At 40.0% G+C, this 25,427-nt stretch overlaps 2 protein-coding genes across 2 annotated transcripts in view; both read right to left on the bottom strand.

Annotated features, from left to right (window-relative positions):
• Nucleotides 1–985: 985 nt before the first annotated feature.
• Nucleotides 986–1,207, bottom strand: LOC122473315 (ATP synthase subunit f, mitochondrial-like). Its single transcript, XM_043563740.1, has one exon. It carries the CDS (start codon nt 1,205–1,207, stop codon nt 986–988), a length of 222 nt encoding a protein of 73 aa, XP_043419675.1.
• A 3,896-nt stretch (nt 1,208–5,103) lies between these two features.
• The window catches only part of SCGB3A2 (secretoglobin family 3A member 2), a 72,951-nt gene continuing 52,627 nt past the window's right edge, over nt 5,104–25,427 (bottom strand). The window contains exons 4-5 of the mRNA XM_043573437.1: nt 5,604–5,806; nt 5,104–5,244 (exon numbers count right to left, since the gene is read on the bottom strand). Coding sequence (XP_043429372.1) covers nt 5,221–5,244; nt 5,604–5,806 — 227 coding nt within the window. The 3' untranslated portion in view covers nt 5,104–5,220. The remainder of the gene's footprint in view (nt 5,245–5,603; nt 5,807–25,427) is intronic.

The following is a 25,427-nucleotide window of genomic DNA, read 5'->3' as shown; positions in this document are numbered from 1 at the left end:
ACAGAATGCATTGCTTTCTCAAGTAGAATGAGTATACCCTAGCCATTGTCTTGGGCCCCTAATCTCATCTTTGGGAATGGAACTTCTCTAGACTCAATCACTTCAGATCCCCACTACTGTTTCCAATGAAAATTTGTTACTAGCTTTCAAAATTTTAAACATCGTATAATTCTTGGCACTGCACTTCCAGTTCCAAGACTTTTGTGAAGCGATACAGACATGAATGCAAATAAATGGACGTTTACCATACTACTCATTATAATAATAAATATTACTAAAAATAATTTAAATATTTGCATAAATCAAAATTTAAGTAAAGTATGATTCATTTATATGTGCTTTTTATTTCTTTATTTTTAATTTATTTTCCATGCACTAATCATGTTTTATTGAGGTTTTTTTTCTTTTAAATTTTTTAATGTTTATTTTTGAGAGAGAGAGAGAGAGAGAGAGAGAGAGAGAAACAGTCTGAGTGGGGGAGGGGCAGAAAGAGAGGGAGATACAGAATTGGAAGCAGGTTCCAGGCTCTGAGCTATCAGCACAGAGCCCCCTGCAGGGCTCAAACTCACCAACTTGGATATCATGACCTGACCTGAAGTCAGATGCTTAACCAACTGAGCCACCCAGGTATCCCTAGTGGGTGTTCATTCTCAATTGAAGGATTCAGGGGGTTGTGCACCTGAATGGCTCACTCAGTTGAGTGTCTGATTTCGGCTCAGGTCAAGATCTCATGCATGGTTCCTGGGTTCAAGTCCCACATTGGGCTCTGTGCTGACAGCTCAGATCCTGGAGTCTGCTTCATATTCTGTGTCTCCCTCTCTCTCTGCCCCTCCTCTGCTTGTGCTCTGTCTCTCTCTCTGTATCTCAAAAATAAATAAACGTTAAAAAAAAACTTTTTTAATTAAAAAAAAAAAAAAGGATTCAGGGGTGTGAGGCAAAGGTCCTGGTCAGGAATACAGAATGCATCCTCCACACTGGGCCCTCTTCAGTGGTACTTGTGTAGCCACTTGGGTTTGAGTTCCTTGTATGAAAGAAAGTAGTTGAAAAGCACATATGCTGTCAGCACCATAGAAATCCCAGGGATTCCTTCCTTTGAAACATTCCAGCCATGCCTTAGGAAGAAATCCCCCAACAGTATCCAGCTTGGCAGCTCTCCTAGTTTGACATCCATCAACTTCTCCTTCACTGGTATGACGGACACCATCATGGAGTCCTGGGTGTCCATATATACTTATTTTTATATATGTGCAGAATACGTCTTGTGCACGTCAAGTGCAGAAAATGTCTTGAAAAATCACATAAAGTTGTTAGTGGTTTCCTCTAATTTGGGAGATTTATGGACTAAAGGAATGAAAGTTACAGGTATACATACATATAATTATTTACATACATATAATTATTTACATAATTATATGATTATAGTTATATGTAATTTATATTAAATTTTATATATATTAAATTTATATAAAATTTATATAAAATTTATATATATTAAATTTATATAAAATTTATAAGTTGTTAGTGGTTTCCTCTAATTTGGGAGATTTGGGGTTATTTGCAGGTTTGGGTTACTACAAATAAAACTTCTATGAATGTTTGTAATAAGTTCTTGCATAAACATGTTTCATTTCTCCAGATAAATGCCCAGCAGTACAATTAGTGAGTCATATGGTGGATGTATGTTTAGTTTTTCAAGAAACTGTCAAATGATTTTCCCAGAGTAAGTTATACTATTTTGCATTCACACCAGCAATTATGAGTGATCCAATTTTTCTACAACCTCATCAGCATTTGGTGTTGTTACATTCATAGTAAGTTTATCAACAATTTCTGCCATAATGTTTATCATCAGTTTCTGCCTAGTTTCTCATGGTCTGTCCTTGAATTCCTTATTAATTCAGTCCTCTTTTTGATAGACTCCCAGAAAAACCTCCACTCCCCAAAGATTGCCATATTAAATCTATTACTCAGTTTTCTCTATTTAGCAGATTGAATGAAAGCATAGAGAGTCATCCTTCTCAAATATGCCAAATGCACCAAGCTTGGAATGAGAGCAATGAATAGCTTAATAATATGAATGATGCAAGAGAACAAAAGGGTCACCCCAACCAGATAAAATCTAACAGAAAATCTACCCATTCAATAAACCAAGCCCAACACAGACTATATTCAGGCTCTGTGCTATGTGCTAAGGATTATCAACATAAATAAGTTTGAGTTCCCCTCCATTTGACTTCAGAATCTAGAAAGGACACTTAGAAATAAGTCTGAAAATAAGACTGTTAAAATATGTGTTATGAATATATCCGCTGGTTTAGAATAGCATCTGATTTTTTTTTCAATCAGCAATGAAACACTATCAAAAAGTCTGAAGCAGTGGGGGGGGTGGGGGAGAGGAAAGAAACCACCTTTTCTGCTGTGTGGCTAATGGACTGGAAGGGATCAGCTCTGGGAATACAGAGGACATTTGGGAGACTAACACAGCAGTATGGTGAGAAATGACAAGGTTTGGGGAAAATAAGTAACAGGAACAATAATGAAAAATGTATGTACAGACGTAGAAAAGCTTTATAATAAACAGAACTTTCTTAGAGATTAGAAAGTAAGGCTGAGAAAAAGGCATACTGACAATGATTCTCAACTTTCTGACTTACGCAATCAGGAAAATAGTTGTACTATATACTGAGACAGGAAATTAGATTATGGTAGCATGTTTTGAGAGATAATGAGTTCAGGTGGAAGTGAATTCAGGTGAACATAAAAAAGGACTTCTGCTGGAAGTGTCTAATAGGTAACAATCTCTTTTCCTCAAAAGAGAGATATGGAATATAGCTATAGATTTTAGAGCTCCTAACATGGAAATTATATTGGCAGCTGTGGGAATGCATGAGACTCTCAATGAAAGCCATACACAAAGTGAAAAGAGAAGAGGAATAAATATTCAGAGGAATCAGGATAATAATGGCCATTTAAAGAAACTGAAAATAATGGGCAGAGAGTAAGAAGAACACTAGTGGTGGAAGGAAAGATAATCCAACAGAGCAGAAAATTTCAAGTAGAATGAAGTATCTCAGGTGGCAGCTACTCTGAAGTGGCCAAGTAATGTGGTAAATGACATTATGTTTCCTAATGAGTCAAGCATAGTCATGTGACTTGGTGTGGCCAATGAAACAGGACTATAAGTGATGTACATCACTTTCATGGGAAAGTTTTAAAAGTTAGCCTATGATTCACTGAGTTCTCTTCTTGCATATGACATGATGATCAGAAATGCTCAAGATAAAGACTATTCCACCAGTTCCTGGTCACAGAATTCACACAACATGAAGAGAACTCTAAGCAACTCAAGATGATCAAACAGTGTGAGAACAAATTAAAATGTTGTGGATATAAGCCTCTGAAATTTGGGATTATCTATTATTGTAGGTGAGCAATCTAGTCTATTCTTACAGACTTAGGTGAAACAAAAAGGAAAACAGAAAGTTTCACAAAGTGCAACTATTTTAGTTGAAAAAAAAACACGGGGCTCAAAAAATAGCAGGAAATCAAGATAATTTTCATAGAGATGTCAGTTAACATTATGTTAATCAAGAACCAACCAGAAAACATAAATGACTTTAACATTTGGAACAGAGGGGCGATAATGCACAGAATTGATTCAATAGATGATAGAAGATCTAAACAGTCAAAGAGGTGATGGTGAGGCAACCTGGAATGGATAAGCAGGAAGCCATTACCAACTTCAGCTGAAGAGCAAAAAAAAAGAGGTGGTGTAACCACTGCCACTGGAGTCGCCTGGCAAAGGCTGGAACCAATGCAGACCTATCCAGCAGAACATGGAGTTTCAGATGTGATATTTCTGGGGACTTCTCCCAAGTAGAAGGGTGAGGAGGCTATACTCAGGCTTTTCCCACTTCCCACCTCCTATGTCCTGCCTGAACCCCCCAGGGTCAGAATGCAGCTCAAAGGTCAGCTGACCTGGAAACCCGGGAACCGAGACAGGGAACCTGTAGGGGTTAGCATCACAGAGCCAAGCAGGGGAAGGGTGGGGAATGGATCTGAGGAAAAATAGTCCCAAGAATGGCACAACCTCAGGTCTGAAGGAAGAACAGAGCAGACATTCTTAATGGGAAGAAAGACATTACTGATTTTTCATTAAGGCATAAAAGTGCAGCAGCAAAGAGATTTAATTATCTTCTCAGTGACAGGGCTAGAGCACATGTCACAAAAGGAAGAAGGAAGGAAGGAAGGAAGGAAGGAAGGAAGGAAGGAAGGAAGGAAGGAAGGAAGGAAGAAATATTGACGAGACAAGACATGTAAGCAAAGGCCAGGTCATGAAGGGCCTGTAGGCCATGCTAAGGAGCTGGATATCCATTTTATAGGTTATTGTATATCACTATAATTATATCTTGAAAAGATAATTCTAGTATCATAATAGATGGTGGCATGGGGAAAAGGAAAGGACAGTTCAGAAACTAGTTGCCAAAGGATGATGCAGTGAAGGCCTAACTTGGTGGCAGGGTTTGTAAGACCTATGGAGTGGCCACAGTATAGCCACAAACTTAAGAGAAACTCCCACTCTGGTGATGTAGACTCTAAACCAGTGAAAGACCGTAGGCTTGTCAGACAATACTTTGAACACCCTTTTCATTTTATATTTAAAAATATATTTAGCCTGGGTGGCTCAGTTAGTTGAATATTTGACTCCTGATATCAACTCAGGTCATGATTTCACGTTTTGTGAGATCAAGCCCCATGATTCTCTCTCTCCTTCTCTCTCTGCCCCTTCCGTGCTCATGCTTGCACTCTCTCTCTCTCTCCCCCTCCCCCAAAATAAATAAATAAGCGTTATTCAAAAAGCTTCTTTAGAAACAAGGGCATAGGAACTTGAGGTGTCTGGAAACATCGTCGAAGAGCAGTTGAAGAAAATGAAAATGTTTAATTTAGACTCAAGCAAGAGGGGAAGACATGATTATGTCTTCCTGAAAATGTAGGTTCTCTTGATAACAACAAGCTCTCTGGAGTTTATGACCCAAAAAATTATCTACTTAGGCCCTTCTGAATAGACAGACTCCAGAAATAAACATAGGACACAATGAAATTTATTCATTGCTTTATTCATTGTTTTCAGGGGTCACCACATCTTAGGCCGGAATGAGTTCCAGCCCGCAAGAAGGGGAGTACCTTCCCCTTCTCCTCCATCAGAGCTTAGTGCTGCCATCACACCAAATGCGACAGGGCCTCCTGAAAGGCAGAAGGACGAGAATAAAAATAAAGCAGCTTACATGTACTTAGCATGTTTCCAAAAATAGGCATCAACCTATTTAACCACCATTTTGCTAATGTGGAAGTGGAAGCTCAGAGTGGTTAAGTTTCAACAAAGAATCCCTAAGCTGAGAAATATAAAGTCACAACCAGAACACAGGTCTCTTTCATTCAAAAATTCCTTCTAGAAAAGTAGATGTTGCACCTTCCCTGAGATGCCTGGACATGCAAACTTTATATGAGTATAGTCAGTAAAAGGGAAATACATGTCCGGAGGTGAGAACAGAGTGGTTGGGAGAGAGGGGGGAGAGACAAATTAGCCCACAAGCTATAGTTACCAGAAGTTTCTTCACTGCCTCAGAGGCCTCTGGTCCCAGCTCATTCACACACTTTTTTAGCCCTTCTACAAGGTGCTCAACAGAAATGCCCAGAGTTTTCAGAAGAAGCTTTAACGGATCCAAAAAGGAGAGAAGGTCGTCCACAGGTAAAGGTAAGGCATTGTTGACAGCTTGTGGCAAACTGTTGGCAAGGAGAGCGGTGGCTGCAGGGCAAAAGGAAAACCACATGAAACAGGCACATCTGATTCTTATCTGTTACTGCACTACTTTCCACTGTGTCCATCAATGGCTCCATTCCAGCCCCACTTGACTTCCCATGAAAACTTTTGCCTCAGGGCTTTTGCACCTGCTGTTGTGCCTCCTTAAGCTGTTCTTTGTCCAGATAGCTACGTGTTTCTCATCAAATATTACCTCCTCAGAAAGGTAGCTAAAATAGCATCACCCATCTCTAACTTCATTTTTTCTTACCATGACCTAAAATAGTAAATATTTGTTTATTTATTTCTTGCCTTCATCCTCTTACTAGTATGTAGGCTCCATGAGAACAAGGAGTATGTGTTTTATTCACTTGTCTAAAACAGACCCTGGCATGTAGTAAGCACTCAGTAGATACTGGTGGTTGACTGAATAGGTATATACTTTGCATGTGGCTATCTCCACAGCCCATGGCTTTGAGGCCAAAGAGTAGATTCCATAATGAATCTTTACTTGGGGATATGCATGTCCAGGGAGTCCAGGGAGTTTCAACTTCAACTTCCAACTAATTCAACTTCACACTGCAAATATAACTGAACTCCAACTCTTTAAGAGTTAGTGCAGATGCATAGTTGAAAAAAACAACGCTATTCCACTCAGAGAACTTACACAGTCTAGTGGACAATAAAGATCTGTGTATGCCACAGTGAGGCATGTGCTGTGCTAACATTATGGTTTAAGCTCAGCGGAAACATAAGAGAAGGGATGACTAATTCTAATGTGGTAGAGTGTTGGAGCAATCTTCCCAGAGAGATGTTGTTGGAGTCATGTCTTTAAGCAAATTCCAGGATCATAAGGTAAAGAAGGGGAGGTGCATTATAAAAAGGAACAAAATTAACAAAAGCACTGAAATGTTAAAATGAAAGTGCATACACACGCTGGTGAGCCTTTCAGAAGTGGCTGGAGTGCAGACTTCTAGTGAGGCATGCTGAGGTGGGGAAAGGAAGTAAGGCTGCAAAACTCAGGTGAGGTCAGATTTTTCAGAGCTTTGAATGCCATACTAATGAATTTGAGACTTTTTTTCCCCAAGGGTAATGGGGAGGTATCAAGGCTCCTTTATGGAACAATTGCATTTTTTATCTTTGGCTTTAGAAAGATAACTCTCACATAGGAATGCCTGGATGGCTCAGTCAGTTAAGCGTGCAACTCTTAGTGTTGGGTTCAGGTCACGATCTCACAGTTTGTGAGTTCAAGTCCCGTGTCGGACTCTGAGCTGACAGTGCAGAGCCTGCTTAGGATTCTCTCTGTCTTCCTCTCTCTGCCCCATCCCCTGCTTGCATGTACTCTCTCTCTCTCTCTCAAAGTAAATAAATAAAAACTTAAAAAAAAAGAAAGCTACCTTTCACATAGAAGATGAATAAGAAGGAAAATGTAGAGAATGAGAATATATACAATATATATTTTTACAAAACACATGGTGCAGATATGTAAACCCACATATGCATGAGCACACATATAAGAAAAAAGACCCTGCCCTAGTTCATTTTCCTTAGGAGTCCTTTTCATTTCCCCATTCAAATCATACAAGAGGAGCCTACGCATCTACTTCTCTTCATCTGCTACCACCTATTTTCCTTCCAAAATTCTCCCCCGGAGGAGGGATATTTATTTCCTCCAACCACCTTTCAATTGCCACCTCTTTCTGCAGATATTTGACACTAGTCACTGAAGACAAACAAAGTAGCCAAGACTGGTTAAGTTACAAATTGATCCAAAATTTCAGTAAAAAGTACAAGCCAAAGTTGCCAATGTGGGTATGGCAGCATCCAGTTTCTCATGATTAATCTCCCTACTTATTTTTAAGGCTTTGGTGAATGTCTTCTCTGTATATACTTATATACTTTCAGGGGAAGACCCTCAAAACCTCCTGTTCTTTGAATGAGCAATGGTTATCACAGTGCATTTTGCAGATGTCAATATACCTCCAAAAAGAATGGATCAGTTCCCATTCTCCTCCAAGAATCCAACTTCTATACCCCACCTAGAAATTGAACTGTTGGCCTCTTAGTCCTCTCACAGAGCTGTATGTCTATATGTCTCTGTGCATTAGTCTAGCATCGTAGTAACTTCTGTCTGGAGAATACTTAGCTCCCCTGTCAGATTAAAAGAACCTGGTAAACAATCTTTGTGTCTGATTCATATCTATATCTTCCCATGTTTATCCAAATGCCCAACAGGTTGTAGCCATTCGGCAACTATCTGTTAAGTGTGTGAACAGATAAATGTAGAAATGTCTCAGGAGAAACAACCTGGCAAGTGACTACAGGTGACAGAAAAAAAAAAAAAAATGAACTCCATACAGTTTCAAAAGAAAGAAGTTACAAAGTGAGATTCTGACTCAAGATTAATGAAGATAAGAAAACTAAGGGGACAATGTTCAACAATGTTGATCTTTAGTGTGAGTTGGCTAACTTTTTTTTAAGTTTATTTATTTTGAGAGAGAGAGCATGAGCAAGAGAGGAGCAGAGAGAGACAGGGAAAGAGAGACTCCCAAGCAGGCTCCCTGCTGTCAGCAAAGAACCCAATGTGTGGCTCTATTTCTCGAACTGTGAGATCATGACCCTAGCCAAAACCAGGAGTTGGACACTTAACCAACTGAGCCACCCAGGTGCCCCTGGCTAACTTCTTCTGTAGGATTCATTAAGGATAGTATTTTTATTGGGTTATAGCTTGGTAGGCTGGGATGGGGGTAGGGGGTTGCTGTATCTGAAATCCCTTCCAACTTTTCTATTCCATGGTTCTAAAACTCCCTCCACCATATTCCCCTGGGAGCCTAGGTTTACTAGTTATGTTCCTATTAACAGAAAAGTAGAGGAATATATGTTCAGGCTACTTACCAGAGTAACTGCAGATGCTGAGGGTCACCAGCAAAAACACAGTTACCAGCTTCATGATAGGTTTTCTGCGATATTTACTTCGAGTTTAAAAATGAATTGCAAACGGCAGTGAATGCACTGAGCTAGTGGCTCCACTCGCTGTGCAGTGTGACAGCTACTTTTTGCACATGCACATATTTATATACCACCCATGACCTAAATTTCAGTCACTACCACTTGACTCACCCCAAAGAAGAAGAGCATGAAGGTCATATTTCCTCACTAAACAAATTGGAGGTTTTTCCGCCTTTCCTCATGTTCCCATGAGAAACAAAGCCTTCACTTGAAGCATTCTCAAGGACCTCTCATAAAAGCCCTTCCTTGCCCAGAGATGCCAGCAGGAGCAGAGAGCTCTAAGAGTTCTTCTCTTGAAATAATATTGCAAAAAGGGGAAGTTTAATATTGAGATTAAATAAGGAGCGAATGTTGTTTTCCTCCAGCTTTCTATTCATTTAAAGTTGGCAGAGTCACATCACCTGATATGCTACCCAGCTGTGGAAGCAATCAGATGGTCGCATCAGCTGTGGTATATACAGACTCAGCTTCATTGCATTTAGTGCCATATTACTCTAGAATTTACCTCCACCCACCCCATCCCCACTCACACATCTACCATGGCAAGATCTCTTTTCTAGTATCTCACAGTTATTTTGAGAATCCCTAGGGTGTGCCTTCTTTGTGCTATCACATAGAATAACAGGCTCAGGATCTAAAAATCAAAATGCTTTTCGGCGTCTGGGTGGCTCAGTCGGTTAAGTGCCCACCTCTTGATTTTGGCTCAGGTCATGATCTCATGGTTAATGGGATTGAGGCCTGGGTTGGGCTCTGGCTAACCATGTGGGATCTACTTGGTATTTGCTCGCTTACTCTCTCTCTCTCTCTCTCTCTCTCTCTCTGCCCCCCCCCCCCCGCTTGCACATGCTCTCTTTCTCTCAAAATACACTTAAAAAATGAATAAAATAAATAAAAATCAAAATGCCTTTGTAAAAACCTAGGATTCAATATTTACTCTTGGTATAATCTTGGATTAGACTTTTAAAAATCTATAGTATCGGTCTCCTCACCTACGATGGGGGTGTGTGTGACCCTGAGGCAAAAAATCATTGCAAGACCTTGTCTACATAAATAACTTAGGATACCAAAACATGCATTTCAGAACCATTCTGGCAATCCAATTTCACACAATCACACAAAGGAAATACTGGGCCAGCCACAGGAGCAATCTGCTTGCAAGGCCGCACCCCTAGAATCAGGACTTGACCACGGGGCTCCAGGACATCCCTATTTGTAAGCACGAGCCCTGGAATTCCTTTAGCATCTGGCGCTTCACATGCAAGAAAGAGGGTAAGAATGAACCTTGAAGGAGAAAAACAGGAATCAGGATGCAGGTAGATGCCAGTCCCAGGTCAAACAGCACTGCTGGCCTCAGTCATCCCCACCATGAAAGAAGGACACAGAACATTTTGAGGAAGATATGCCAAGGCATGAGCCCTAATGGTGCACCAGCTAGGAGTTGGAGCTCCAATTGAGGGTGTGGTAGTGTCAGGAAAATTTAGTAAAGTTGTGCAGAGAATGTAACTGCAGCAAATCAGGATTAGTACTTAATAAGTGTCATCTGTTATTCATTCTTGTAAGGTACTGCATTGTAACTGCCATTTGTTTATTTTTCTGCTACTTTATAAACTGCGTGAAGGAGGTCATGAATTACCACCATGCTAATTCTCTCCTTCGACTTCTGCTGTGTCTGTCAGAGAGTGCTTCCATTTCTCCTGGGTATTAACACCTAGCCAGGGATATCGATGTGCCAAAACCCTCAGAGGGCCAAGGCGGTGTGGTAAAGTAGAAGTGAGTTGATGCCATCAGTTACTTTTATGTTGAGGGGTGGCTGGCTGACTCAGTCAAGATCGAGAGCATGCAACTCTTGATCTTTAGTTGTGAGTTCAAACCCCACGTTGGGCATGCAGCCTACTTAAAATTAAAAAATAAATTAAATAAATATTTTTATGTTGTGGTATCTTTATGGGATACTAATCAGCGATGCCCTCATCTTCGCTTGTCATTTTCCAGGTTCCTTTCAGATCCTTTCCCTGCACATCCCCTCCTCTGCTCTGTCCTAGAAGAAGCTGAGTTCTCCAAACTGTGGTTTCCAGACTTGCTTGCCAAATGTGTCTGGTTAGGTCTAGCTTATGGAAGGCACTGGTAGAGGATTCCAAGGGAGAGAATGGGAGAACCCAGGGTATTTCTCCCTTTCTCTGCTTCAGGAAATATCTTGACCAGTGACTCCATCTTCTCTGTGGCTCCAGCTCCTTCCAGTAAGGCCCTGTGCTTGTGGTCCCACCCAAGTCAGGCTGACACACCACTGTTCCAGCTTCTATGGCATGGCCCCAGCCCTCAGTCCAAGCTCCTCATTCTCTGACTCAGTCAAGGAGACAGGAGTCAGTAGTAGCTTCAAGCATTTTATAAGATCAGGATTGTCTCACCTCCCTGCTTCTTGCTTTAACTGCACTTCTAGCACCTTGTAAATTATCTTCCAAGTTAAATTCTTCCTATTTGATCACCTGGTATGGTTTTGATTTTCTGGCTGGAAGATAACTAATATAGCATTCTAAAATATTAGAGAGCTTTTGCTGAAAACAGATCTTTCAGTTTTTAAACAGTTTCTAAATAGAGGTGTTTGTCTCACAGGTATCAAGTGATTGATTCACGAAGGGCAAGACCAAGACTCCTCCAAGAGAAATAAAGCATCACACACACAAAGCTGCTTCTCCTTTCCAACCTCTAAGGCGTCTGATAGTGTCTTGAGCTTGTCTGCTGGCCCGACAGGGTGAGTTCTTCTCTAGGAAGGCCCGTGTGCTGGATTCTAATAGGCCTATCAAACAGCCTGCCAGACATGCAGTATTGGCTGAGACCTGGTAGTAGACATGGCTTGGACTAAAGGCTGGAACCTGCTCCATGCAACACACACACACACACACACACATTCACAAACACCCACATTCTTACACATGCAAGAACACTCATCTGTGCCTGTGCACACATACACACACAACCATCAAGTACTACTGTTTTCACTCACTCATTCAACAAACGTTTGCTGATCATCAACTGTGTGTCAGGAATTAGAACTGGAGCAGTAAACCAGACAAGCAAATTTCTCGCCTTACTGGAAGTGACAATATGATAAACAGAGAATGGACAAGTAAGCAAAAAACAAATGATAAGAGGTAAGAAGCAAAGAGGATGCAGTGATAGGGAACAAGTAGACTGGGTTATAGTCAGAGTTGAAAAGAAACTTGGACTTGGCTACTTCCATGCTTCTTAAGTTCTGAGCCACTGCAGTCATCATGTTTTTTTATTCCATATTTTTGATGCTTTGAGATCTTGGGGACTTGTTGACCTTGGAGGTATTGCCCTTCCCAGGCCTAGGTAATTCCTAGAGATAGCAAATGACACTTTTCATATCCAAACCAACCAACACAGGGCCCATCAGGCCAACTACCTCCTTTATGGAACTCTCATACTCTAGGCTACTACACCCCTGCCCTAATCACCCAAGGCCAGGTACGAGACAACCAGAGATAGTCCCTAATCCCCAGAGCCAACAGAAATTATTCAAACTAGCCAATCCTTAACCCGCTTACCCATCTTATCCATCCCTTCCCACAGAAACCGTAATAAAGGCTCTTGCCCCCTTTCCTCCCCCCAACCTTACCCCTTCACCCTCCTGACAGATCGGGTGCTTCCCTTGTGACCCCCCCCCCCCTCCGCCGCCCCGTCATGTGGCCACAAGGATCTAAGTATAACGGTCTATCTTTTGATGGCAGTCATCTCCTGATCTGTTGGCCTGAAAAATAACAAAACCTGTATTTTAAAACAGGAATCTAGGCTTTTCTTGTGCCTTTGTGATGCTACTGATACTGTCTTTCTTTGCAACATAATTATTTGAACTAATGTCTTCTTTCCCAGGACTAATTTGTAAACATCCTGATGGGGCTTGTCTTGTTCACGTCTGGATCCTAACATAGAGCCTTACACACTTGATAATATTATTAGGGACCACTAATCAGTGCCAGGCACTACACTTTGCAAAAACTATCTACTTCATCCTCACAAAATCCTTGACCATAAGGGCTTTTATCCCACTTCACAAATGAGAAGTCTGAAGCCAGAAGCAAGAATTGATTGCCAAGATTACTTAGATAATAAAAAATGCAACCATCATTGAAGTCCTTTCTTTTCTGATTTGTATTCCTTTACTTTTAGACACTTAACTAATATTCATTTCCATTAAGCATTTGTAAAATAGATTTCCTCATGAAGATAAATAAAAAGGAAATGAGTGCCAGTGTTTCTAAATTAATTTTGGATGTGCTTTTTTTTTTTGTTTTTAATGTTCATTTTTGAGAGACAGAAACAGAGCATGAGCAGGGGAGGGGCAGAGAGAGAGGGAGACACAGAATCCAAAGCAGGCTCCAGGCTCTGAGCTGTCAGCACAGAGTCTGATGCAGGGCTTGAAACCATGTACTGCGAGATCATGACCTGAGTCAAAGTCGGATGCTCAACCAACTGAGCCACCCAGGAGCCCCTGGATGTGCTTTTTGAACGAATTTTTTGTGGAGATAAAATTTGTACTCAGGAGTGGAAATTCATTAGCCATTCAACAGTGATTTACTGACCATGTTTGGTATTTTGGCTCTGTGGTAGATACTGGGAATACAGCAGGAGCAAAAGCAGGAATCATTCTTGCCTCATTTAAATTATATTAAAGAAAACTGTTAGAATCAAATCAGGTTTTTTTTTCTCTGTAAGAAGAATGGCAGTTATAAAGAAGCCAACTGAATTTAGATATGAGATACTGATCAGGAAAAAGAAAATAATCAGCCTGAGATTTTCATTCAACACTCTTCCTTCCAGCTGCAGAGGACACAGTCACCAGGAAATCACACTGAAAGTATAGAAGTAGAGCTTGTTATTTTCCTTCTTCTCCTTGCTATGACTGGATGGTCAAAAGTAGCCTAAACTGAAGGCTATCTAAGAAGGGGAATCAGTCTTAAAATCTGTCTTTAAAAACACAACCACATAAAATAGAATTAGATGTCATCCCAGGGGAGCCTGAGTGGCTCACTTGGTTAAGTGTCTGATTCTTAATTTCGGCTCAGGTTATGTGTTTTGTGGGATTGAGCCCCCACATCGCTTGGGATTCTCTTTCTCCCTCTCTCTCTCTCTCTGCCCCTTCCCTGCTCATGCTGCTCTCTCTCTCTCTCTTTCAAAGTAAATAAACTTAAAAACATGTCACAGCAGTGTATCAACCTCATAAAGATTGGAGAAAAGCAAAAACTCTGTTCCTGGCTCCCTTCCATATTGACTGAATCCTATTCAGTGAAAATCAGGCCATTGTCATTTGAGGCTTTTAGTCCCTTTCTACACACTACAGGGAACCCCAAATGGAACGTGAGCTGAGGATGATGGAACACAGGAAATAATGGGTAAACCAAGACCAACTTGAAGCAAAATGTGAGGAGCATTGGAAGGGGTGACAAGTGATTGGTCTGGGGTTGATTTTTAAATGGATTTAAGTGTTACCTAAATGCAAAGACATGAATAAACAGAAAAAAAAAAATAAAGCTACAATTTGCAATGTTTTATGTTAGAAAACAGAGATGATTACGTGGGCTGAAAAGAAGGAAGTGTGGACAGTGTCTCACCTCTCCTTGTCTAGCAGTGTTTATTCATATTGTCTGACCATGGCAGATTTCAAACAAAAGTTTAGTTTGCAATCAAACAATGAGTTGGGTCACATGAGTTAGATGAGAAGATATGGCTGTAAAAGGCTATTTCTGATAGCCTGAATGAGACTAGTACTTGATCTAGCAAGATTTTTTTTTTTGAAGTATAACTGACATACAACTTATGCTTAACTTCACATGTACAACATAATGATTCAGTATTTGTAAATACTGCAAAATGATCGGCACAAGTGTGGTTAACATCTGTCACCATACATAGTTACAGAAATTTTTCTTGTGATGAAAAATTTTAAGATGTGCTCTCTTTAAATTTAAATATGCAATAGAGTATTATTAACTATAGTGGCCATGCTGTACATTACCTGTGCATGACTTATTTTATAGCTGGAAGTTTGTGCCTTTTGACCCCTTTCACCCATTTTACCCACCTCCACCCCCCACCTCTGGCAACCACCAATCTGTCAATCTGTCCTCTGTATCTATGAGCTTGTTGTTGTTGTTCTTTTAAAGATTACACGTATAATTGAGATCATACAGACTTTGTCTTTCTCTAAGTTACTTCATTGACCATACTGCCCTCATAGTCCATCCATGTTGTTGCAAATGGCAATATTTCCTTTTTGTGGCTGAATAATATTCCATTATATATACACACTGTATTTTCTTTATCCATTCACCTATTGATGGGTACTTGGCGTTGTTTTCATATCTTGGTTATTGTAAATAATGCTGCTATGAACATGGGGTTGTGTGTATCTTTTTGAGTTAGTGTTTTCATTTTCTTCAAATAAATATCCAGAAGTGGAATTACTGGATCATATGGTAGTTTTATTTTCAATTGTTAAAGGAAACTCCATACTGTTTTACATAGTGGCTGCACCAATTTACATTCTCATCCACAGTACATGGGTGATCCCTTGTCTCCACATCCTCACCAACACTTCTTATTTCTTTTCTTTTTGATAGTAGCCATTCTAACAGGTGTGAGTGATATGTCATTGTGTTTTGGATTTGCATTTCTCTGATGACTAATGATGTTAAGCATCTTTTCACGTACTTGTTGGTCATCTGTATCTTCTTTGGAAGAATGTCTAATCAAATCGTGTGCCCATTTTTTAATTGGATTGTTTAGGGATTTTGCTATTATGTTGTATGACTCCTTTACTTATTTTTGATATTAACCATTCAGTAGGTTGCCTCTTCATTTTGTTGTTGCTTTCCTTTGCTGTACATAAGCTTTTGAGTTTGATGCAGTCACACTTGTTTATTTTTGCTTTCGTTGTTTATCTGGCAAGATCTGATCAATAGTGAGAGATATGAGTTCTTATACAGAAGGCAGTCTGGTCACCAGGTTTCTAAGCAGATTAGTATAAAGAGAGGCAGAAAGACCTTTCAGCAACAAGGACAACTCTGGGCTCAGATGAGCACATAATGCCAATCTATGGTATACTCCCACATTCACCGTTAATGTCACTGTCTTTTTAGGGAACCAGGGGAGCATTTGCTACACTTAGTTTCCAGCAAAAATGCCAAACAGAGAGGAGGGGAGATCTTCACAGAGGGGAGATCTTCAATGTCCAGCACACATTCTCCACACTGTGATCTTATCCTAAGTTGGCTTTCAACTGCTCTACCCTGGCAACCTTGCAGAGATCCACTCAGGCAAAGGGTCAAACTGTAGCTTATGTGAGTCTTGGGAACACCTGTGATTCTCCTGGAACCTGAACCTGAGAGGACAGGAGGCCTGGACCAGCTACTGTGAGGTCATCTCCCCACCCCCCACCCTTCCACCTCCCCTGGAAGGCTGTCTTAAGACATTTCTCATTGCCTCCCAGGTTCTCTGAGACATGAGGCTTCCTGCCCTCCCCTCTCAGAACAGAGCTGCAGAATGTAAAACCAAAACCTCTTTGCTGTAGTCTAGAATGGACACCTCAGCAAGAGGGTAGCCCACAACTCATGCTGCGGTCATCCAACCCCTTCTGGTCAGGTATCATCCTTTTCGCTGTATGGGACAAAGAAGACAGGGAGCTGGCACTTTTGGTTTTTCCTTCTCTTTGCTGTTTGTGTGTTAAACCACCTAATCTAAAAGGGCCTCCTGTCTTTTTAGCAGGTCAATCAATCAGGCTTAGCTCTGCCTTGTCTTCAATGTGTGTTCCTGACACCTTTCCAATAAACAGACAAACAGCACGTTCACCATGTGGGTGTGACTCAGGAACATGAAAAGTTCATGGTGCACTGTGCCAAGTTATAGGGCTTCACTCAGCATCTCAGCTATAAATCATTTCCCTCTTTCCAAACATTTACACTCTGACTCTATTGACCAGCGGTACAGTTTGCAGGGGCATTTTTACTAAGGTGAGTGAGCCCCTGGCAAGACTTGTACAAATGGGCACAGATGATGATGTTTGCTCAACAATGTCTCCACCTTCTCCAAATCTTTCCATTGTTGTGAATGATCTTTTGTTCCCTGAATGCCCTTATTCTTCCTTTAGTGATCAAGAGCACAGGTCCTAGAGCCAGCCTGTTTGGATTCATGTCCTAGCTCCTCCACTGGGGGAGTTACATTATCTCTCTGGGCCTCAGTTTTATCAAGTTATAAAATAAAGCTAACAAAATGACTTCTTATAGGATTGTTAAAAGGCGTAATAAGTTAATGTATGCAAAATGCTTACAAAAATTAGTACCTCAGCATGGGCAATCATCATCATCATCATCATCATCATCATCATCACCAACCTCTCCTCTTTTAGTTTTCCAGCTTCCTAACCGTCACCTCCAACACAGCAGCCACCAGGACCAACAACTTCATGAACCCTAGTCAATTACTTAATATTGAGTGATATTTGGGAAGTTTTATTTAAAATTTTCTCTTTAAGGAATTCCATATTTCTTTAGCTTGCTATTAAGAATACAAGGAGGGAAATGGATAATCACTGTATCCACTAACCAAATAAGAGAGGATATTTTGGTGTACAGTTTTAAATAAGAGACAATTTCATAGCTATAGAAAAGATTTGAGTACCAGTACAAAAATTTTTTTCAGGATCATTTGAGAGTAAATTGCCAATCTGATGTTCTATGACTTACAAATATTAGTGCATACAAGCAAAGACATTCTCCAACATGCCCATAATCAGGAATTTAACATTCATGCATTGCTACCATCTAAGACTTAGACCCAATTCAGATTTCATCAACTGTCTGAATAACGTCTTTTACAGCAAAGGATCCGGTTCAGAATCACGTGTTACACTCATTTGACAGGTCTTTTAGTCATCTTTGGTCCGGAAGACTTCCTCAGTCTCTCCTTAACTTTCATGACCTTGACATTTTTGAAGATTACAGGCCAACTTTTTTGTAGAATGTTGCTCAATTTGGGTTTGCCTGACATTTCCTCATGGCTACGTTCAGGTTATAAAAGAAGCCAGGCTGAGTTCCCACTGGATACCATCACTTGGCACAAGGTTTGTTCCCTTACTGATTTATGTTGTTCATCTCAATCTCTTGATTAAGGTGAAATCTGCCAGATTTCCCAACTATACTTTTTTCCTGTTGTAATTAACAAGTGTTTTTGTGGGAAGGTACTTTGAAACTGTAAATATACCATTCCTAATACAATTTTCAATTTATCGTTTAAATATCAAAACTATGTTAAATGGATTATAATTCATTACTAATTTTTAAAATTTCTTTTCATGTTTTATTTTTGAGAGAGAGAAAGACAGAGTGCGAACGGGGGGAGGGGCAGAGAGAGACAGAGACACAGAATCCGAAGCAGGCTCCAGGCTCTGAGCTGTCAGCACAGAGCCCGACGTGGGTCTCAATCTCCCAAACTGTGAGATCATGACCTAAGCCAAAGTTGGATGCTTAACCGACTGAGCCACCCAAGTGTCCCTCATTACTAATTTTTTTTAATGTTTATTTATTTATTTTTGAGAGAGAGAGAGAGAGGGTTTTTGTGCATGGGTGGGTGGGGAGAGTCAGAGAGCGAGGGAGAGAGAGAATCCCAAGCAGGCTCCACACCATCAGCTCAGAGCCTGACACAGGGCTAGAACCCACCAACTGTGAGATCATGACCTGAGCCTAAACCAAGAGTCAGATGATTAACCAACTGAGCCACTTAGGTGCCCTAATTACTATAATATTTTATTTGATAACCAAATTGTCCCAAATTTTGAGCCCCTTTGAGCTGGCCTCTTTGCCTTGGGCTGTGTCCCCAAGATTTTTTGTGCACTGCCTTAGTTTCTGGTACTGCCAGATGTTCTAGTCTTATCATCAAAATCCTCTGCCCCCAGGCCTGAATAAACCCCTTCCCTAAGGAATGACCCTTAGTCCTTAGTATAAGAGTAATATTGTGGGATCATCCATGTACTAGGTTGCTCATTTCAACTGGGGTGTCAAAGATTTGTTCTTATTCTGTGTTTATGACTCAGTTTACTAGATCCATCCATTTGTTGGAATAGAAAGAACTGACATGGGTCAGAGAAGTTTTAATCAAGCCCAGTCTCTCTCATTTAATTCCTGTGGCAAATCATTTCACCTTTCTGAATCTCAGCTTATTAATCTATAAAGAAAGGTCACCAATGGGGCACCTGGGTGGCTCAGTCAGTTAAGTGTCCGACTTTGGCTCTGGTCATGATCTTGCGGTTTGTGGGTTTGAGCCCTATATCGGGCTTTGTGCTGACAGCTCAGAGCCTGGAGCCTGCTTCAGATTCTGTGTCCCCCTCTCTCTCTGCCCCACCCCTGCTTGTGCTCTGACTCTCTCTGTCTTTCAAAAATGAATAAACATTAAAAAAAATTTCTTTTTAAAAGGGTCACTAATGCTTACCATATAGGGTTGTTTGGATTAATTTAGATGGTATATGTTCAGGCCCTTGGTTCACAGTTAGGTATTACAATAATAAAAATTGTATCATTCATTCCATCTAGTCTAGAAAAAGAATTCAGGTTCTGTCAATTGAGCATCTGACTGTTGATTTCAGCTTGAGTCAGGATTCCAGGGTCGTGGAATCAAGCCCAGCATTGGACTCTGCACTGAGCATGAAGCCTGCTTGGGTTTCTCACTCTCTCTCCCTCTGCCTATCTTCCCTTTTGCACGCGCGCGCACACACACACACACACACACACACACTCTCTCTCTCTCTCTCTCTCTCTCTCTCTCTCCCCCTCTCAAATGAAAAAAAAAAAATAGAAAAAGAATTCAGGACTCAGTTCTTGATTGCCAGAATAGGGAACTGAGAAATAAGACATCAGTTCAATAGTCTTTCTTTTTAAGTCAACAGGAGCAAAAGGTGTTCTGGATCTCCTAATCATTTTAAACTCCGCAGGTTATGAAAACATAGATATAAACATCTACTACAATTAAACAAATGAGATCAAAATTAAAGAAGAAAAAAGCTCATTTTATTGATGGTTGTTATTCACAGGCAACATATTTAAATCTGAATTCAACACTTTGAAGCCATTTGCAAAATCTTAGCAGTTATTTCAGGCAGCACAACAAATTACTCCAAAACGTAGTGGCTTGAAACAATCCTAATTTATTATTTCTCATGATTCTTGGAAATGACTCTGTTCTTCTGCTTCATTGATGTTTATTGGGACAAGGGGTGGTGGGTATGCAAACCCTGGCATTTGTGGTTGGTTTTGCCTAGGAGATCAGCAAGAGCTGTCCACAAGAAGTCTCAGTTGTCCATAAGTTCAAGAATGTGCATTCCAGGGGCGCCTGGTGGCTCATTCAGTTAAACATCTGACTTCGTTTCAGGTCATGATCTCATGGTTCGTGAGTTCGAGCACTGTGTCAGGCTCTGTGCTGACAGCTTGGAGCCTGGAGCCTGTTTTGGATTCTGTGTCTCCATCTCTCTCTTCCCCTCCCCTACTCTCTCTCTCTCTCTCAAATAAATAAACATTAAAAAAATTGTTTTTAAAAAGTGCATCCCAAAACATGAAATTTGAAACTGTAGATGTCTTAATGTCTTAGCCTCAACAAATACACAGCATCTCTTATGCTACATTTCATGTTTATAATCAAGCCATAGGATGAGTCTAGATCTGAGGAGACAGGAAATAGACTCTACTTGGTGGAAGTTATTACAAAAAATACGTGGCCATATTTAATCCACAATAAGCCCATAATAAGAAGGGTGTCAAAGGCTTTCAAAGGATCATATGAGAGACAGTTCATGAATATTGGAACATCAGCCTTGAGATAAGATGAATCAAGGAGACCTTACAATATTATTCAAATACTTGGAGGGTTATCATACTGAAAGAATAGGCTTGGATAGACAATAAAATTTTAAGAGTTATTTTGAAATGCATTCTTTACAAGAATGTACAGTTTAGTGATTCAGTACTGAAACCAACAAACAGTGGTTGGCTAATGAATGTAGAAAAGTTCATATATTAGGTGACAAGATGGATTACATCACCTTCATTACTTTTCCCAATTCTATGATCGCGATTCCAACAGCTTCCTTAACCTGAAGCTTAATTCAAGAAGAAACCCTTTAGAAATTAGTGAAGCTTTGGGTCACCAGGGTGGCTTAGTCAGTTGAGCCTATGACTTTGGCTCAGGTCATGATCTCAAGGGTCGTGAGTTCGAGCCCCACGTTGGGCTCGCTGCTGTCAGTGCAGAGCCTGCTTTGGATCCTCTGTCTCCCTCTCTTTCTGCCTCTCCCCCACTCATGCTCTCTATATCAAAAATAAATAAAACATAAAAAAAAATTAGGCTTCTCACCTGCCATTTCTAGGACTCTGCCACAAACAGAATTCCTCAGCGCAATAAATGCTGATGCACAAATGACTTTTTCCTCTGGGTCCCAATATTTTTAAGATTTTCGATACAAGATAAATGAAGATATAATAATTTAAGTTAAAAGCAAAGCCAGTTTGAAAGCTCAGCACCAATTTAAATACTTAAAATATTTCTCTTTTGAAATATTTAAAATAGTTTGTACTGTCTTACCAGTACTTTAAAGAGTGACCCTATCATAGGTCCTGAGAGCTGGGGACCTTCAGGTTGACAAGCTGAATTAGATTAGGTCCGACATGTTTCCCTGGTCTGGAAGTCCCATAACTACATTTTATTTCTTCCAGGGCAGAATGAAAGGAAATACTATGGGAAACCATGGGGTTTGTGAAATTTTCAATGAATCATTTTTAAAATGGTTCACCAGTGCCCTCTTGTGGCCAGGTCAGAGATGGTGCTACACTTGGTCTACAAAACAAAGCAAAGCAAGCCACAGACAATAGCTTAGTGAGTATCTTTGTGCTAGGCAGGCCTGCTGGAGGAAAATAAGCAATTGCTAAGTTAAACAAGGGAAGGAAGGGCTTGTTGGTTTTGTGTTTTGTTCTACTTCTCACATGATAAGCCAGCTAAAAGAAAAACTATCTCAAATGTAGGAGAAGGTGTGGAAACCATTACAATGGGTTTGGGTGTGTATGTGGGTGTGTGTATCTGGGGGAGAGGGTGTGCATGGAGTGATGGCAGAGTAATCAAATTGACTAAGGTACCTGGAAGCCCTGGAAGCCTCTAATCCTGAGATTTTTACGGCATCCCTAAGTACTTAGCAGTGTAGAGGGAGACCTTCAAGATCTGTTCTGCCAGAACCTTGATAAACAACAGACTTCTGGCTGAACACAGGCTGCATAGACATTAAGTCCTCTTGGCATTCCTTAGCATGGATGCCAGATCCAGGGTTTCCAAGACACTGTCATCAACAATAGCAGAAAGCATTTAGAAGGGATAGAGCTGTTTTTGGTTCCAGCGTAAGAATCTTAAGTTGACACTCTGTCCTAACAAGTAAAAAGCTGAAAAATCAACAACTCTTCTCAGATCCGTAAGACAAACTGATGCTGCAAGACTGGAGAGACAACCAGGAAATTACAGGGAATCACGGCTTACCAGGGTAGAGACTAGTGAGTGGAAACTGTCATGGGAACCAGTGCCAGGGCAGGAAAACCTGAGCTGTAACTGATGAACAGCTGGAAGCTCAGTGTGGACATTCTGAGTGTTAGAACTCCAGGGGACCCCATAATATTTTAACATTCACTTCCAGGTGTTTGACAAGATTGCCATAGTAGGTATCAGAAAAATCCTGGGGCGCCTGGGTGGCTCAGTTGAGCATTGGACTCTTGATTTCAGCTCAAGTCATGATCCCAGGATTGTGGGATACAGCCCCACATTGGACTCTGCACTGACTGTAGAACCTGCATGAGATTCTCTCTCTTCCCCACCCTTGTTCTCCATCTGTCTTTCTCTATAAAATAATAAAATTTAAAACTTAAAAAAAAAAAAATCCCTTGAGCTTCCAGCAGAGGAAAGGAGAAAAGGGACAATTTTAAACTAAGCCAAGCATTCTGTTCTTAACAAGGTATGCCCTTAGGGGAAACTGTTTAACCAGAGCCTAACCAGCTATTATCCCAACCTAACTGATGTGGGTGGGGAAGAGAAATACCCAACTATAGGCTACCCTAGCCATGCTGTGCCCTCTAGATGGGGAGAACAAAAACTAAGAAACACTTGTGAAGTTCATAGTCCAGAGACATAGGCTCACTAGGACTGAGACCTGATCGTAGGGCAAGGAACACTTACCCTTCCTGACACTTCATCACCACATTACTAAAGTCCTATTTACAACAGTTCCTTTGACCCAGTACATCATATTCAGGTATTAAAAAAATTATAAGGCATCCAAAGGCAAAAAACATAATATGAAGAGACGGCAAAAGTATCAGAACCAGACATGGCAGGGATGTTGGAATTATCAGACCAGGAATTTAAAACAGGTATGAATAATATGCTCAGGGCTCTAAGAGATAACGTAGACCGCATGCAAGAAGGGCAATGCAAGCAGAGAGATGGAAATCCTAAGACAGAACCAAAAAGAAATGCTAGAGATAAAAACAAGCAAACAAACAAACAAACAAACAAACAAAAACACACTGTAACAGAAATGAAGAATGCTTTTGATGGGCTTATGAGTAGACTGGACATAGCTTAGGAAAGGCATTCTGAACTAGTGGATATGTTACGACAATCTCTGAACACTGGAAAGAAAGAGAGCTAAAATTGAAAAAAAAAAAAAAACCAGAATATCCAAGGACTTTGGAACAACTACAAAAGGTATAATGAACATGTAATAGGGTAACAAAAGGAGAGGAAAGAGAACCGAACAGAAGAAATATTTGAAACAATGACTGTGAATGTCCCCAAATTAATGTCAGACACCAAACAACAGATCTGGAAAGGTCAGACGACACCAAGCAGGATGAAGGCCAAAAAACCCTACACCTAGGTGTAATATTCTCCAATTAAAGAAAACCAAGGGTAAAGAAAAAATCCTGAAAGAAGCCAGGGTTCAGGGGAGGAAACCCACCTTACCTATAGAGAAACAAAGATAAAAATTACACCTGACTCCACCTCAGAAAATCACGCAGGCAAGGAGAGGAGAGAAATATTTAAAGTGTTCAGAGAAAAATTCCACCAACCTAGAAGTCTGTACCATGGGAAATTATCCTACATGAATGGAAGAAAAATAAAGACTTTTTTCAGATAAACAAAAACTGGGAAAATCTGTTGCCAGTAGACCTGCCTTATAAAAAGTGTTTTCAAATAGTACTTTAGAGAGAAGGAACATAATATAGGTCAGAAAATTGGATCTACGTAAAGTAAGGAAGAGTACCAGAGAAGGAATAAGTGGAGGTAAAATAAAAACTTTTATTTTTAAATGTTTAAAAAATTGTTTTGATGTTTTTTTTTTGAGAGGGAGAGAGAGAATGTGCACAAGCAGGGGAGGGGCAGAGAGAGAGGTGGACAGAGGATCTGAAGCAGGCTCTGCACGGACAGCAGAGAGCCAAATGTGGGGGATCTGAACTCACAAACCATGAAATCACGACCTGAGCTGAAATCAAAGTTGGACACTTAACCAACTGAGCCACCCAAGTGCCCCTTATTATTTTTATTCTTAGCTATCTAACAAATAACAGTTAAAAATAGTAAGAGCCACCATGTATTTGATTATGCATACTTATGTATAATATATATTATATTATATATAATTAGAATTATATATAATATATAAAATATAAATATAATATGTAATATATAATTATAAAATATAATTACAATTAATAGTATATGTAATTATATATATAATTATATAATTTGATATATAACATATAAAATATAACTATAATTATATTATATACTTATATGCTTATATATGAGTGGAATGAAGTACAGCAATGATACAAGGAACAGAAAGGAGGAATTAGGATCATTTTATTATTTTAAGGTATTCATACTACCCATGAAGTGGCATAGTGTCATTTGAAAGTGAACTTAGATTAGTCTTATATGTATATTGCAAACTCTAGGATGACCACTAAAAAAAGTTAAAAAGTATAACGGATATGCTAAGATATGAGAGAAAATGGAATCAAATAAAATGTTCAGTTAAAACCCCAAAAGGCAAGAAAAGAGTGGAAGACAAAAGTAGGAACAAAGAAGACGACCAACCAATAGAAAATAGTAATGAACATGGTAGATTTTTTTTTTTTTTAGTTTATTTATTTTTGCGAGAGAAAGAGAGAGGGGCAGAGGGAGAGGGAGAGAGGGAATCCCAAGCAGGCTCCGTGCTATCAGTGCAAAACCCAACATGGGACTCAATCTCACAAACCATGAGATCATTACCTAAACCAAAATCAAGAGTCAGACACACCGAATGAACCACCCAGTGTCCCAAACATGGTAGATATTAATCTAATTATATCAATAATCACTTTCATGTCAGTGGTCTGGAAGTAGAAAAACACACCACGTTAATAGTAACCAAAGTAAGCAGCTTTATCAATTTCAAAAAGAACTGACTTCAAGTAAGAAAAGTTTTAAAGAATAAAGAAGAGTATTACACAATGATTAAGGGGTCAATTCAAAGTAACGC

This window comes from Prionailurus bengalensis, chromosome A1 (genome assembly GCF_016509475.1).
Source record: "Prionailurus bengalensis isolate Pbe53 chromosome A1, Fcat_Pben_1.1_paternal_pri, whole genome shotgun sequence".
NCBI classification, from domain to species: Eukaryota; Metazoa; Chordata; class Mammalia; order Carnivora; family Felidae; genus Prionailurus; species Prionailurus bengalensis.
The sequence above is the reverse complement of the archived record's forward strand: the minus strand, read 5'-3'. Positions and strand labels throughout refer to the sequence as shown.